This window comes from Halichoerus grypus, chromosome 4, assembly GCF_964656455.1.
Source record: "Halichoerus grypus chromosome 4, mHalGry1.hap1.1, whole genome shotgun sequence".
In the NCBI taxonomy this organism is placed as follows: Eukaryota; Metazoa; Chordata; class Mammalia; order Carnivora; family Phocidae; genus Halichoerus; species Halichoerus grypus.
The window spans coordinates 155,377,856-155,395,158 of record NC_135715.1 but is presented as its reverse complement, the minus strand read 5'-3'; the positions used below and the strand labels follow the sequence as shown (position 1 = coordinate 155,395,158).

The 17,303-nt window shown below is 35.8% G+C and overlaps 1 protein-coding gene across 6 annotated transcripts in view; it reads right to left on the bottom strand.

Moving 5' to 3' along the window:
- Nucleotides 1–17,303, bottom strand: part of SLC39A10 (solute carrier family 39 member 10) — a 131,414-nt gene that overhangs the window by 5,609 nt on the left and 108,502 nt on the right. For all 6 annotated transcript variants that reach the window (XM_036089411.2, XM_036089409.2, XM_078071132.1 and 3 more), the window contains 5 exons: nucleotides 16,373–16,561; nucleotides 12,435–12,555; nucleotides 10,844–11,212; nucleotides 9,585–9,665; nucleotides 2,061–2,251 (listed from right to left, as the gene is read on the bottom strand). In XM_036089411.2, coding sequence (XP_035945304.1) covers nucleotides 2,061–2,251; nucleotides 9,585–9,665; nucleotides 10,844–11,212; nucleotides 12,435–12,555; nucleotides 16,373–16,561 — 951 coding nt within the window. The remainder of the gene's footprint in view (nucleotides 1–2,060; nucleotides 2,252–9,584; nucleotides 9,666–10,843; nucleotides 11,213–12,434; nucleotides 12,556–16,372; nucleotides 16,562–17,303) is intronic.

Genomic DNA, 17,303 nt, shown 5'->3' with positions numbered 1-17,303 from the left:
GAACGTCTGCAGGAAAATATTCCACATGGAGTGACCAGCAAGAGCCAGGCCCCTGAGGCAGTGTGTGCCTCGGGGGGGGGGGGGGGAGATGAGGTAAAGAGCGAAATTAGGGAGGGCTAAGGGGAGGGAGAGGAAATTCACAAGGAGCCGCTGAAGAGTTGGAAGCACCCAAGTGACACGACTGTTGACTCAATGTTGCAGACAGGGCAACAACAGAAGCGGGGAGAAAGTTAAGAGAAGAAGATGGTGGCAATAGAGGTTGTTAGGAGGTGGAGCCCTCCCAGGACTTATAATGAGCCAGAGGTGGGGGGCACAGAGAGAGTTGAGTCAAAGAGGAATAATAATCAGGGTTTGGATCTGAGCAACTAGAAGAATGGAATCTTCATTTATAAGACAGAGAATCCTACAGGAGTTGCTGGTCCAACGAGTTAAGAATGGCAATCTCAAGAGCTAGGCTCTAAACATACTCAGCTTGTAATTCCTTTCAGACACTCAGGGAAGCAGGAAGCAGACTGACCTGGAGTTAAGGAAAAGGTCTGGGCTAAAGATGTAAATGTAGGAATTATCAGCCATTAAATATTTAAAGTCATGAGACTAAATGAGATTACCTAGAGGGCTTTCACCAACATTTTTAGGTAAGGGAGCAGGAGAGAACCAGAAAACAAACCGAGAAAGAAAGGTGAGAAAGGTGGTAAGCCGGCAAACACTGGTGGCACAGAAGCCAACCGACACGAGAGCATTTCAAAGAGAAGAGACTAAGCTACTGCCAAATGCTGCTGCCAGTGAAATGAAGATGGACGGGTTAAAGGACCATGGACTCAGCAACGTCGTGGTCAATGGCAGATTTGGCCAAAGCACTCTGGCAGAGCGGTGAGGGAGAATACCTGATGAGGCCAGACTCAAGAAAGAAGAGAATTAGAAAATAAGAAAGGGTAATTTGCTATACAAGAAAGAAAACGGTGGTTGAGGACTAAAATGGAAACTGGAGTTCAAGAAAGCCCCTCTCCTACTTTTTTAAGTGAGACGTACAGGAGGTTTATATGTTCAAAGAAATGATCCAGCAGAGAGAGAAAAATGAGCGACAGAAGAAAGGGGAGAATTTTAGGAAGTTAGTGAAAGGGGACAAGTTCCAGGACATGGCTTTAAGGAGTTGGCCTCAGTGAGGAACACAGATTTCTTCACTGTAATAGGAAAGAGGGTAAATGGACAGATACAAGGAGAGGAATAGAAATGGTGATGGGAACCCGTGGGAAGTTGTCTTGATGGCTTCAGTATTCTCCATGAAATAGGAAGTAAGGTCATCAGCTGAGCACAGGGACAGGAAATGAGGTGTTAAGAGTCTAAGAAAAAACAAGGAAATGGCCAACTCTAGGTACAGAATGTAAATAGTTTTTATTTTTTATTGATATTTTCTAAACTATTATAAGTAGGCAGTAATTCTGTGATTAAAAATTTAGGTTACATAATTTTGAAATGAGACTAACAAATCCTACCAGAAAGAAAAGTGAACATAATATCTAAGTTAAAAAGTAATGAAACTACTAGTTCTGCAAATACACTGCCTAACATATTTAAGATATTAAGGTAAAAATAAAATAAAACTATTTGCTAGTGTTTAGATTTGTTAACTTTAAAGTTAGAAATAAGGAAAATTACATAAATCCCTAGAAATATGCACCATTTTCTGCAGAAGACTGGCTTACCTAAGAGCTATAGTATTTCTTGTTTGCCATAAAACAAGCTCAAAGAATTACTTTATTAACCACAACAAAATACTTACACCCTAATATTACAAAATCTTCATAGTATGATAATTATCTCTAAATACTGGATTACTCTGAATAGTAATATCCTTTAGTCAAAAATTCTCAGCATCTCAACTGATTTCCAATTGTCCTTCTCCCACTTAATTGTCCTTCTCTAATAGGCTATTTAGGATATCATGTTTTAAAATAGGGCACATATTTTTTAAAATAGTCTCTCAAACTACAACTCCACCCTTTTTGGAAGGTGCATTCTATTTACAGGTTTAGTATTAACAAAAATATAAAACATCTTACCATATCCACCAAGGCTACGTAAAGGAACATGCCTGCAGTGATTGCAAAGATCCAAAGTGTGATGTTATTGGCGTACTGACCGACCGCTGTGCCTATCAGCATGCCTACGTAAGCCATCATGGCAGAGAGGAGGTTGTAGACAATTGCTTGCTTCACGGTCATGCCCGCTTTTAGAAGAACCGCAAAATCACCTGCAGTAAAGACATGATGTGAGAGTTTTATAACCACAGGATTTTATGTACAAATTTAGGGGAAAAAATAAACAAAATTAAGAATTGATATTAAAAGATACACCTTTAATAACTGATATTTTATAAAAATTTATTCATTAAATTAAACCTAATATGTGCAAAATCTGAGTGACTCTCACAGGCATGATGCTCAAAGTCTGAAAGGTATATATGATTCCATTTATATGATATCTCAAAAAGATAAAACTATAGTGATGAAGAACATGGCAAGGTTGCCTGAAGCAGGGGTGGGAAAGGGGTGTGACTACAAGGGGACTGCAGGAAGGGAATTGTTGGGATGATGGAACTGTTCTGGATCCCGCTGGCAGTGGCAGCTTACAGAAATCTATACACATGTTAAAATTGAACTGTACATCAAAAAGGTCAATATTCTGTAGAATGTGAAATGTAAATTTTTTTTTAAAAAAATCAGAAACATAATAGAAAAAAAGACTTGGTCACTGCTCTTTCTGTGAGCAACAATTAACGCTCTGATCTCTGCCCTATTTCCAAAGGGAAATGGCCTAAGAAAAAACAGACTCTTTAAATATACTGTACGCTTTTTACATTTATGTTTTATTTTTTCCAGAAAAAAATTAAAACTTAATTCTAAAAATCCTAAAAATGCAAAATTAGAGACTTTCTCACTCATGTGTCTATACTTGGACCACTAGAAAAAAAAGGGTTAAGGGGTGCCTGGGTGGCTCAGTCGGTTAAGCTTCCGCCTTTGGCTCAGGTCATGATCCCAGGGTCCTGGGATCGAGTCCCGCATTGGGCTCCTTGCTCCACAGGGAGTCTGCTCCCTCTGCCCCTCCTCCCACTTGTTCTCTCAATCTCTTCTCTCAAATAAATAAAAATCTCAAAAAAAAAAAAAATTAAAGGGTTAAATATTGCTCAGAAACTTTACTAGAAAAACAAATACTGCTAGAAATAATTGTCTTAAAGCTAAAGGGTCAAAATCAGTATTTCAACTAATTGTAACAAACTTTTTTGTTTTAGTTACTAAATGTAGAAACATCCAATCATTGAACACTTAGCAGTGCAAGGTATTATGTAGAATATGGGGGCATTTCTTTCCCTTAAAAAGCCATCTTAGGGGCACCTGGCTGGCTCAGCTGGAAGAGCACGTGACTCTTGATCTAGTTTGAGCCCCATGCTGGGTGTAGAGATTACTTACACATACGTACATAAACGAACTCTAAAAAAAGAGGATCTTAATCGTACATGACTAATAGTACATGATCTTTTCTTCCTTAACTCTTATGGTTGCAAGGTCCTAATTTATAACAGATAGGAAGATGTTAAAGAAAAATTAGTGCTAGGAGGTTATCTATCAATGCCTTCTAGATTGCCCTTCTCCAGTTTCCATGTAATACTACTCTCCTTACATCTTTCCCTAAAAGTGTTTTGTCTTTTGGAATATTTTCCAAATATTTCTTCACAGTCCTTACCTTGTCTTTTCATTCTTTTAATAAAGGTCTCTTTTGTGTAGACTTTTTAATCTTTATGAAGTCCATTTTATTACCTTTTTCCTTAATGGATCATGCTTTTGGTGCTGTGTCTAAGAATAACTTGCCTAACCCATAACACAAAGATTTTCTCCTATGTTTTCTTCTATAAGTCTTATAGAGGTAACCCTCACTTTTCCAAAGTTCACATTCCAGTCACTTCACTTTTATTAAAGGCCTACTTTTCCCTAGAAAAGACCTGTTTTCCCTAACCAAAAAAAAGAATCCGAAGAGGATTTTCGCTTTTATGAAAAAAGGCAAAACGTGAAACTAGCCTTTGTTTTGCCGTGAGTCACTACAGAGGCAGCGTGCACCTGAGCAGCCCAAGTGGCACCACCCAGCTCCTTGCCCAGGAAACAGACTCAGCATCTCAGCATCAAGCCTACATAGCTCTGAACTTTGTGACCATCTATGCTTTATCTCTAGTTTGTGCATCCGTCAGCAAGATGCATCCTAAGGTATCAAAAAGCCTAAGAGAGGTTATTTTTTGAGTCCAGGAATGCTCAAGAACTTCTCCATATAAATTAATAGTAAGAGCTTCTTAGCTTTAAGCCATTTCAGCTTACAAAAGGTTTCAATAGGAACACTACTTTTGGATACCAGGGGAAACATGTATTTTTAAATTTTTATTAATGGGGCGCCTAGGTAGTTCAGTTGGTTAAAGTGACCAACTCTTGATTTAGGCGAGGGTTATGATCTCAGGGTCATGAGATCAGGCACGCTAAGCACAGAGCCTACTTGGGATTCTCTTTCTCCCTCCACCCTCTCTCCTCACCCCCACACATGCGCACACTTTCTCTCTCTTAAAAAAATTTTTTTTATTTAAATCAATGATCTATTTTTAGTTAATCTGTGCCTACTGTGAGAGTTGTTTTTTTGGGCTTTTTTTTTTGCCACTAGATATCCAATTACTGCAGCAACATTTGTTGGAAAAACTATCATTTTGACATGGAATTTCCTTTGTACCTTGTTGAACATAAGTTGCCATATATATGAGAACTCTCCTTTGTTCCACTGATTTATGTGTCTATTTTTTCACCAATATAAATTGTTTCAATTACTGTGGCTTTATAGCAAGTCGTAAAGTCAATTTTGCTGTCCTTTTTCAAAATTCTTCTGGCTATCCAAGTTCCTTTCCCTTTCCATATAAAATTTTGAAAAAGCTCATTTGAAAAAGCCTGCTGGTATTCTGATTAGGAATGCACTTAAACTATAGGGAAAAGTAGCATCTTAAAGGTATTGAGTCTTCTGATCCATAAACCTGGTATACACTCTTCACACTCAAGTCTCCTTTGATTTCTTTTGTGCTGATTTGTAATTTTCAGCATACAGATTCTATGTATATTTTGTTAAGATTTAAACCAAAGCATTTCAGGTTCTTTGGTGTTATTATAAAAGTACTTTTAAAAAATTTCAATTTCCAATTGTTCATTGCTAATATATAGCAGTATAAATGATCTCTACTGAATGATCTTGTATCAAGATGAATTATTTCATTTAAAATCTATCTTTGTCCTCGTCTTATCTTAGATTACAATTTCTCAAAGGTATCTGCCTATTTTTCTCCCTTTTTCTCCACCTTTCTCAGTAAGAACCTGTATAAACATTTGAAAAAGAGATCAAAGGAATACAGTTGGGATTTACACCAAACAAGCAAATCTATTCATCTTTTGATAAATCAATATCCTTTCCTTTCTGCTGACAAAGGATATCATTAGCACAATGAATGAGATGTACCTGCCAAAGCTGTTAATGTGTTCCAATGCTATAATTATGTTAAAATCTGCTAACATCAACCACGGAGATTTTTAAAAACAAATATGTATTTTAAAATTCTTTATTTTTGCCTTAAATAATGCATGTATACATATGTATAAATCTACATAGTGAATGTTCAATTTTCCCTGAACAATTTAGAACATTATGAAAATCTTATTTTGAAATTCTATTTATCCCTTAAATGTACATGAGAGGAAAGGAAAAAGCGGATAGCACCATAGCCTTTCTGAGCTGAGTCTGAATAACATGGGTAAATTCATTTATCAAAATGTTACTTCCTTTAAATTAGAACACATTACTTAATGTCAAGAAGAGAGTTTGGATTATCCACCATTCTGGATTATCCCCAATCTCATTTCCCCTTTATATGTTTTTATACAAGTTTTCTTATAAATTATTACTCAAATTCTTATATAGTTCCTTACTAAAAGAGTGGGGAGAAAGTAGAAAGAATACAACAGAGTAATATTGTAACTTACTTAAATTGAGCTACACAAGTTTAGCAAAAACAGAAGAAACAGTAGTAATAATTCAGGCAATTTCATCCATTACCACACTCCAGAACAAACATGCAACGAAAGACCAAGGTTTTCTATTTTCTCAGATGGTTTTAATTTCTGCACACCTCTCAGGCAAGAGTGAACTTCCCTGAGCTGTATATCATTCTAAGGTTTAAAATTACAATTTTTTCTATCGCATTCCTAAACAAAAACAAAACCCCCACCTGGTACACCATTAGAGAAACAGCAATCTGTTCGGAAGAGGAACAATAAAACTTGGAATTACTAAGGGTCAGTTTTTAATGCATTAAAATGTAATTTAAACACGTTTTCCCCCTTAGGGTATGCTGACTTCAGTATAAAAATCCCAGAACAGTTTTAAGAATTCATAATAAAAAATTTAACTACGGCCAAAGAGGTTTTAGATCAAATAAATTATACTGGAATGTGACATATTATGCTGCTATGCCAATATCTTAACCTGTTAACCAAGGAGAAGATGTCTCCCCTATCCACCTGCCATGCTTCTATCTCAGCTTCAAGGGGAATAATCTTTCTCCTGCTTGGGAGTTTGAGGAAGATGTTTCTATACTTCTCTCTCCAGATTCCCTTCCTCTCCAAGTGAGTAAGAGTGGATAATCAGAGTAGGATATTCATCTGGGCCTATTTTACCAAAGTGCCCATAACTGTGCCTTAAAGGCAAAAAAATAGGCTGTACAAATCTTTTTTTTTTTTTTTAACATTTCCTTTGGTTATGGTCAGTAGACCACTTCCTACCTTGATGGATACAAGGTCCAAAGCATTTTCTATCACCTCCAGAGTTGTGCTCTTTCTTCCCTAGCAGCCTCAACACCTAGAATATGGAGTTTATGTGGATTTACCACTAACTATGCACATTTTCTTAGGGTTTCACTCCTTTCCTGCTGGTAAAAGTTCAATATACTTTAATAAAAGTTTTATTTTTATTCATTTTTTTTTGAGAGTGTGAGCATGCACATGAGCTGGGGGAAGGACAAGGGAGAGGGAGAGATAGAATCCCAAGCAGGTGCTGTGCTCAATGCGGGGCTCAATCTCAAGACCCTGCAATGATGGCCTGAGCCAAAATCAAGAGTTGGATATTTAACTGACTGAGCCACCCAAGTGCTCCTCAATATACTTTTTTTTTTCCTCAATATACTTTAAATTGTTGTTTCCTCTCACAGCAATAGTAACATTTCAACTTCTGGTTTGTGGGATAAAATAGGTAGAGATTTGTGGTCTAATGTCTCATTGAGGAGTCCTGGCCCAAGCAGAGTTCTATAATCCAGCTTTTACAAGAGCTCTGCAATGGGGATCAAGGCCTTACCTAGCCATTAAGACCTGTCCTGCATTTGTTTTACATGTGGCTATCATTCCTTGTGTGTCACTTTCAACGAGAAACTACAGACAGAAAAAGGAGTAAGTGGTAGGAAGGCAACCATCCCTCATCTCCAGACTCCCTGCTGTCAATAATCATGAAGTGGCATGACATATTCCATTTAGGGAGCAGGAAGTAAGTAGGAAGGGAAGTTGAAGGTTTTCCCAGTATACTGTGGATGTGTGTTTAGGACTATCCAAGTCTATTTCTAAGCAAGTTCAAAAGAAAAATGGAAGGCTAAAATTATTAGGCAATATGTTACATATAAAAACTGACAGCCCTGATGTATTGCTATGGAATTGCAAGTATTTGGCAGATTACTCTCTGAAACACAGGAAAGCAGTTAAAAGAAGGGTATAAGATACAGTATCTGCACACAAAGAGCCTACATATTAAGAAAGAGGACATCTAAGATGGATATATACTAAGTACCAAAAGAAAGACCTACTGAAAATAAATGATAAAGTTCAGAGGAAAAAGTAATCCAATGCATGGCACCAGAGGGCAGTCCTGAAGTTAGAGGGGAAAAAAAATACTCTTAACATAATTAACTATGGACACAAGTAGCAGGACAAGCCAAGGAGGAGAATGGTATAAGCAAAGGAACAGGCTCAGGCGCCCACAGTATATTTGGTGAATCGTGTTTGGGTGAAGTGGAAAACATGCAACAGCAAGTACAATGAGTAAGGCTAAAAAGGTAGGCAGAAATGAAGGTCACCTAAAGTAGGACTAATGAATCTCAGCTTCTAACTCTATACATAAGGGAAGCAACTGAAAGATTCTGATTACATGAGCAAGTCACATCTGAGAAGATATATCTAGGATAAGGTATATGAGATGGACTAGAACAGAATGAAACTAGATATAAACACTGTGGAAACTGTTCAAGCAAAAGACAATAAAGGCAATGATGGTTTAGTCAGGGTAAAGGATGATGGGGCATGAACCAAGATATAAGACCACATGCCCAAGGCTGGCAAAAGAACAAAACTCTAAGTACGGAATCGAGGCTTAAAGAATCAGCACCAAGTAAGCACTAATAGGTTGTTCTGCTTTTTGTGAGGAGTTAATAATTTTCTAAGCAAATTATATATATAAACTCTACTCAAAGTAAGCAAATAAGGCTACTACTACCAACAAAAACACAGTCAAATGATAGATGTTTCATAGTCAGATAAATTTAAGAAAAATAATCTAGCAAGAGATTCCTTGAGTACTCCTTGAGATTCCACTAAAAGAAATTCCTTGAGTACTTAAAAGATGGAGTTCTTTTTTTCTTTCAAATTAATGTATTCTCTCCACAACCCTTGCATATTTTCTATATGATGAATGCATGTTCACATCTAATGTTTTTCAATTTATAGAAAAAAACCAAAACACATGAAGAGACTAAAAAAATAAAAAATCATTGGTAGATCAGTAAGTGCTAACTAGAACAACAAAAAACTATCATTTTACACCTATCAAATTGACAAAACTTAATGAACTTAATGTCAAATCTTGGCAGGGATGTGGAAACACAGGAACTCTCAGGTATTGCTGGTTAGAAATTATACTAGTACGGCCTAGTACGGCCATTGCGGATAATGTGGCACTTCTTAGGCATATATATCCTGGGACCCATCAATTCTGTTCCTGGGTAGATGCCCAAACGATGTTCTCAGAACAGCCTATAGGCACTAAGTCTACAGATGTTAAATGCATCATTATCTGTGATGACAGGAAATTAAAGGCATGGTGTATCCAGTACTAGGTGCTAAATATGTAAAATGTAGTAACTGCATAACTCTTGAGTACTGGGTAAAAGCAACATATTAAATTAACTCATGATAACCTGGATGGCGTTTAAAAGCGTAATGATTAGTAACATAAGGTAAGGAACAGAATGGGATATAACGTAATACTGTTTATATAAATTAAAAATACATACACATAAAACAATGTACATTTTTAGGCACATGTAACACAAATTATATAGTAAGAGAATGATGACATTTATACTTGCCATCAGCCATTTTTATGTTTAACCTCTCCAAAATTTAGACACATTTATAATTGAAGAAGTCTTAGATTTGACGAAATCTGGTGAAATTCTTAAGGTTATATATTACCTAACTCATGTGGCAGCTCATGACAGAAGACAGCTATAGAAGTACTGATTCCTCCCGTCAATCCAGCACTGAAAGCTGCTCCTGAGGTGGGGGGTAGAAAGAAAATCAAGTGACGTTTACTTCTGCTTTTTCCATTTTCATTAATAATGACAGGTACAGCCTCTTTTGTCTACCTAAATTAATTTCATAATATGTGAGTGACTCACACTTATCTTACACTATACGTTTTGAATATATAGTGAAGTACAATAGGTATATGACAACCAGAGAAAAGAGCTACTCAATGAAGGAAGTATTCCCTGAGAAATTAAATCCTCCATTAGAGTAGCCTTCTAACTCACTAAAAGCTTGGGAGTAGTAATGGTTTTCAGCATTTCAGTCTCTGAGTGCAAGTCTGATGCTAAATTTTAAGTCCTGTACACCTACGATTTTATTTGCTCTCCCATTTAAATATTTAAAGATACCTAAATGGCTACTATCCTTATCTGAACTTCTCTGGGTTTAGAGCATAAATGCTACAAAGTATTATTTGTCCGATGGTCTGGAGTATCAGAGGTATAAATGCATTTGATTCTCCTAGTAAAATTCTTTATTCTTTAACATTGACAGCTACTGTAGATTCTTTATTCTTTAATATTGACAGCTACGGTAGATTCAAAAATATGGCCTCTCCTTTCTGAAAGAAATCAAAGCCTACTTCTGAGTCAAGTCAGGAAAAGAAAATCATATATTAATCACGTTTAATATTCTCCTTAACCGGTAGTATCAGTTTACATTAGCAAAGCTCTAATATAATATTTGAATTTGGTACAATGGATTTTTAACATGTAAATTTTTCTTCACCTTTTCAAAGACAAAAAAAAAATTATTAAACCTAGAATTGAAATTATACATTCAGGGTCCTATAAATGTATTTGAAAATAAAATGTTAAGGTAGCTTTTTTCATATGGTGACTATGCCTTGAAATGTTATTAAAGACATATTATATTATATTATATTATATTATAGACATTTTATGTTCAAAGGAAAATCCAGTAAAATTACACCTCTATGCCCCAAATAAACCCATCAAAAACATTAACACAGCCTCTGGGAAAAAAAAAATTAAATGACTAGAGTAAAATACAGCAGTATACTTGTTAACCTCCAAAAGTTAATCTTATGTATTCTAATTCATAATGTTAGTACTGAAACTGTGGACAAAGGAAAACGGTCTTAAAGAACAACAGATTTTAACCCAAGTTTCACACCCACTTACCAATTGCTAGCCCATCACTGAAGTTGTGGATGCCATCCCCCATGATTACCATCCACGCTATATTAGCTATCCCTGTTTCTTTGAGATCAGATCCAGAATGACAGGGCCCATGAGAATGATGAGAATGTTTGTGGTGCCGCTGATGGTTGTGTTTCCTTAGCACAGTTTTACTCTCGTCGTGGTGGTTGTGGGCAGCAGCATGGAGATCATGCTCACGAATGGTATGTAGTCCATCACTGTGAGAATGGTCCATGGTTTTCTCCTCTTCCACACAAAGGTAATTTTTAGGAGGGGATTCCTGTTGACCTTCTAAATCTGTCAGTTCAGTTTCATTAAGTCGATCTTCAGAAACAACCGAGTCATCAGTTCCTACGTTTATAACAGCAAAGGGTATACTTTATCAACACGTAAATGAACCCTTCTTTGCTAATTTAAACCCAGGCAGAATAGCAGTGTAATAAACATTCCTTAAGTAAATGTCTTTTACAAGTCCCAAGTAAATGTATAAAAGCAAATAAAACAAAGACACATGTGCACACACAACAAACTGGGGTTTTGAGCATCCAAAAGATGAAGCACATGAAGTAAATAAGAGCACTGAGCTCAATAGCAGGCAAAGTGAGAAGAACAGGCAAGCATGAAGACACCGAAACTTAAGGAGTACATCATAAACAGCTGGTGAAAATCAAAGGGGAGAAAGTTATTGCAGCATTTACGGGACAATACAATGGACCCATAATTTTTCAGGGAAAGAAGGAACCTTAAAGTTTACCCACTCTAACCTTCCCTTATCACTCAAGAAAACAAAGACAAACTTTAAATAACTGGCACCCTCCAGTGCTCCACCTATCTGAAAATGCTGCTCAGATCAATATTAAAAGCAAGTTCAGAAATCCATATAAGTGATAACAACCTCTGACAAGTACTTTTGTTAACTGAGGTTGGCTTCTCACCTAGTTTTCAAAAGCTATTTATTATGTGACAAAGAGCCTACTACTTCTCAAATTGTATTTTGGAGCAGAGTACAGGTAAGAGTCTCATCTGCCCCCTTTCTGCAGAAAATCATTCGTATACTCAAGGGAAACACAAGTTCAAAAAAAGGTAAAATTAGATTAAAAAATTTTTTTATGTTTCCTTGAAAATTGTAAGCTATCTCATCACATCTATCAGGCAACAGAAAAGATGAATGGATGAGCAGAGATTTTTTGTATGGAGACCACTCTCCCTCTTCCATTTGAAACCAATCACATATGGAGGGCACAGAGAATTTGTATTGCCAAGATCTAAAAATAACATGAGTACACTGCTTACGAAGCCTTTTATTTCATTCTTTTTTTTCCCTGTAAAGTAAAAGTGCAATAAGTTCCTTGCCCTGTGATATAATTAGTCCCACATTTCAGTATAAATAAGGCTAAAATAAATAAAACACTAACAAAATCACAAGATACACTCACATTTAAGAAAATACAAGTTAGAAACTAATATTAGGAAAGCCACAAAAACAAGGTATTTCAAACACAGACACAGTTTAGAAGCAATATTTCAATTTTTATATTTAAAAAGTTTCTCTTTAGTCAGAACTGTTGTCTACCGGCAAGAGGCTTGAGCTGAAGCCAATCAGCATCTGGTGTATTATTTAACTTATGATCTGAAAGCTTCCTTCCAATAGTTGATTCTTCTGTGCTCTGCTTCATAAACCATTTCTGTTTTCCCTGAAAAGAATCTGGTATTAATATCAAATATGCAGCCACAATTAGCAACAATATTCACTTGTTAATATCTATGGGGATAACTGGTACTAACACTTTATTCATAAATTATTTAGGAAAAAAGTGAGAAAAAGTTTTTAGAAATTAATCAAGGGGTCTAACTAGATAAAATATCCAACTAAATTTATATGTCGTGTTTTCTTTTTCCCAATTACTCAACTAAAAGGTGCAATTCATCTACTTCAAAGTACAGAATGGGGTACACAGTACTAGATTATATGCAACTGAGTGAAATGTGAAATATATTTAATATCTGCCTTATTTAACAGTGTATGGGAATAGGAAGTTCCAAAAAACTAAAGTTTATTCCTTTGAATTTCATTGTGTTGAATGCAATCTTACATTTCCCTACATGTGACATAATGGCCAGAGTCACACTTGCATTAAAGTCCCAAAATCTGTAGTTTACTTCTGTGAGACGTGGGCATAAGAATACTGATCTGTAAAATAAAAATGACAGATTCTTAGGATTAAATGAGGTGATGTATGAAAATGACCTATCAGTAACTGACTCTTCACAGCTTTGCAATAAAGATAGGTTTTCTTTTTCATCTAATCTATCCTCAATTATTAATAAATCCCAATTATTTTATTTCATTGTTTAGGTTTGAATTTTCCTATCTTTCAATAGTCTGCTTTCTCCTTTTATCAGTGTAACTACGTAACCACCACTGACAACTCTTCCAACTTAAATTTCTATTTCCAATCTATGTAAATTTAAGACAGCAAATAAGGTCTGCCCTTTTGATCAACAGAATGCAAGAAAGTGATGATGGGCTGGTTCTGGGACCATCTGCAAGAAGCCTGGCACCTTCTGCTTTTGCTCAGGGAAGCTAGTCACTCTGCTATGGAGAAACTCAGTACAGACCCTCAAGAGAGGCCATGTGAGGAGCACTGCACTGAGATGGAGACCACCTGTGGGCCTTCTACCCCTGTTTTGTCAGGGCCAAGCCAGGCAGCTGCGTTTGAATGTAGTAAAGTGAGTGACCCCAGCTGATGCCAAGTGAAGCAAAACAACTGCCCAGCTGAGTCCTGCCTAATTTCCTCACAGAATCAAGAGAAATACTAAATTATTGTTATAAGCCAGTACGCTGTGGGTTGTTCTGCTTCACAGCAGTAAGTAACAGAAACTGGGGAAACCCCAAATGTTCAAGAGAAAGTAATATGGAGACAACTTAAAGAGAAGAAAAGAAACAGCAGTCATGAGTTAAAGAAGGGAAAAAGAGGGGTGGGGCGGGGGGGGGGGAGCCAACACTAGTACAAAAGTGTTAAGAAAATGCAAACACCAGCTGGGATTCTGTTCAACTACTTTGGTTCTGATTGTCTACTTTCCTAAAAACTTGCCAAATCATTACCCTCAGAGCCTCAACTTGCTGAAACCAGTCAGCATCTGATGTATTAATTTATGCTCTGAAAGCTTCCTTCCAATAAATGATTCTTCTACACAGATGGTCCAATATCTGTTCTATTCAAATACCATTAATTCTATTTCTTCAAAAAAATGCCATATACTTTTTCATCTCTGGTTACTCATTATGCTATTTATCATAAAAAAGATATACTGATTTACCTGCCCAGATTCCTTTCTTTGATATACTTAAAGAATTTCTTACTAGTAAATTTAGGGGCTCCTTTCAGTTACTTACTTCCCACAATTTCGAATTTACAAAAGAACTGCCATGTTCTACAGGGGACTCTATTCTCCTGTATTAATAGTTTACAAAAATAAACCTGTTTAATTTTGTCAGTAAATTTAAATTCAAAATGAGATCAAGATTAAATTATAAAAAACAGAAAACTTTATTTTGATCTCTTGAAAGACTACATTTTATATTTATCTGTAAGTTATGCAGACCCTAATATTTTATACATATTATATATTAATATTTGCTGCCTCAGTGTTAACAGGTACACAAAACTAAAGAAAATCAGGGCTTTACAGTAATTCCAAAACTTCTCTATATCCTTTGCAATGGACCCTAAAATTCCTATATTTCTTACCTGTCATCAATGATCAACTTATTCTTTCATTGAAAGAATTCTCTTCGTCAGCTTCTCTTGCCCTTTTTATGATACGACTCTAGTTCAAGCTCCCATCACCCCTCTTCTGACTCATTTCCTTCTACCACTCTCACCTTGGCATCCCTCCCACATTATTCTCTTCTTTACCCATTCAACCTTTCCACACAGCTTTCAAAAACCAAATACTGTTAGATTTCTTTCACTTTTGATCCTTCCCAGTTCCTTTTACCATTCCTCAGATGATAATTTATTGGCACATCATCTTGATCACCTTTCTCTGGAGGCAATTAAATATGATGTCCAGACTAAAACATGGCAATTAAAATTAAATATACTATTTAGAGTATGATACGAAAATACAGATAAAAAGTAGGTTTATTTCCCATAGATTTAGATAGCAACTGGAAACCATGACAGATGAGTCATAGTTTCACAGCTAGTCTGTGCCTAGGCAAGAATTAGAATCACTCCCCCTGAATCTCAGTTTAGAGCTCTGTTCTGGGGGGAAATCAGAGGGGGAGACAAACCATGAGAGACTATGGACTCTGAGAAACAAACTGAGGGTTCTAGAGGGGAGGGGGGTGGGTGGATGGGTTAGCCTGGTGATGGGTATTAAAGAGGGCACGTATTGAATGGAGCACTGGGTGTTATACGCAAACAATGAATCATGGAACACTACATCAAAAACTAATGATGTAATGTATGGTGATTAACATAATAAAATAATAAAAAAAAGTTAAAAAAAATTAACCATATTTTATCTCAAAGAAAAAAAACACATACATACACAAGCAAAATATATACATAAAAATAACATAAAGGTTGTATTGTAAGAGTGGTCCGTATATATATTATGATCATGACTATCCTTTGTTTTCAAGGAAAAAGATTTCTTTTTTTTTTGAATATTTGTAGTGAACCAGCAAAAAGTTAAGAATGTTCTCTTTTTTGTATAAGCTTTTTAAAAATGTTCTCTAGACATAATATACTGTTCCTCTTAAGCAGAGTATACTGAAGATAATCAGCACTAGTATCACAAACATGTTAGTGAGATGTTCTCAAGACAGAGCTTTAGAAACAGATGTAAACCACTGTGAAAAGTGAAGGGTGTAAATCAGGTCAGTGGTAGTAGCCCTGAAATTACTTAGGGGAAAAATTATTTTAGATATTTATCTTATTCTCACAAATGTGCCATGAAACACAGCTCATGACAAGCAGGGTATTTCATCAATAGTCTCAACATCATCTCCCAAGAGGTTCATCACCATTTCTTCCATTTCATTATATTTCCTTCCTACAGGCCCCCCGAATCTAAATCCTTCTCACCTCTAGTGCTTCTACCATTAGCATTTCTGATAAAGAAATGTGTTGTGTGCAACATTTTCTTTGAAAAACAGGACAATGAAAGCCACTTATACTTGAAAATATGACCTAAGTGGACCAATGAGACTTGTTGCTATTTATACATTTTTGCTTTTTTGAAATAAACAGAAATTGGCCAATAGCTTTTTCTATCCTATTTAAGTCAACTAGAAAAAAATCCAACAAAGTAACTAAAACTAAGAATGCTATATCTTGATTATAAATGACAAACGTAATGACAAAGAATGACAAAGATCAAAGTCAATGTTTCCTTTAATACATACCAATATCACAATTAAGCATGTGGCCAGAAAACAATTTTTTTTGTTAAGTTTTCTATCTCAGAAAATGGGAGAAGCCATTAAAAAATACTTACTCTTTGCTGTTTGTAGTGCTTAAACATTCTAATGCAGTGTTCAATGATAAATAACAAGTAAATGCCTCCTAGAGCAACAAGTCCTTTCAATACAGCATCATATTCTTCCAAAAACTTCTTAGATTCATGTCCATGAGAATGTCCATGCCCATGCGCATGTTGATGACTGTGATCATGTCCACCCTGAGACTATTAATAAGAATAACAAAAACTTCTTGAATTAAGTAATTAAAAATGCTTTTTAAAATTTTGAGATTATAATCTCCTAGAAGACACACAGAAAATACCTTTCAATTTTTGAAGTGGTTCTCTAAAATATTATTTCACTTAAATATAAGTAGCCTCCTATTGAATTCTGATGTTCTCAGTGGCCTAGAAAGTATTACATGTCATGGTAACTCGAAGACCACAAACTCAAATGCCTATAGGGGTTAAGATACATCCTATAGTGAGAGAATGGAGCAGCAGTAAGATATTAAGGAGTGAGGGGTCCTTTGTAAACTGAAGGAAACAAGACCCAGATGCCTAACGTTTAGTAAAAATAAACTAATTCACCAGCAGCTCAAAACCTGTGACTCTGTCATCTGACTTTTTCTTAAATTGATTATATTTCTATGCTTTTCTCTTATAAACTATTTTAAACAAGCGATGAGATGCGACCTGTGCTTATACTGTGGAACAACAGCAGAGTATATATTTAAACGTGTTTAATTCTCTACATTTTAAAGCTCTAGCAAAAACAAATGTACAGAAACAAAGTTACTTTTTAATTGCGAAATGAGTAAGTTTCACAACAGTGACCTTAAAAGTTAGAGAACTAAAGTATTTTCCTTCCTTATAACATTTGTATTCCTTCTCCATTTGCTAGTGGCCAAGAGAAGGTTTCTAAACTTCGCAAAGAAGGCAAGACCATTCAAAAAGGTTACAGCTT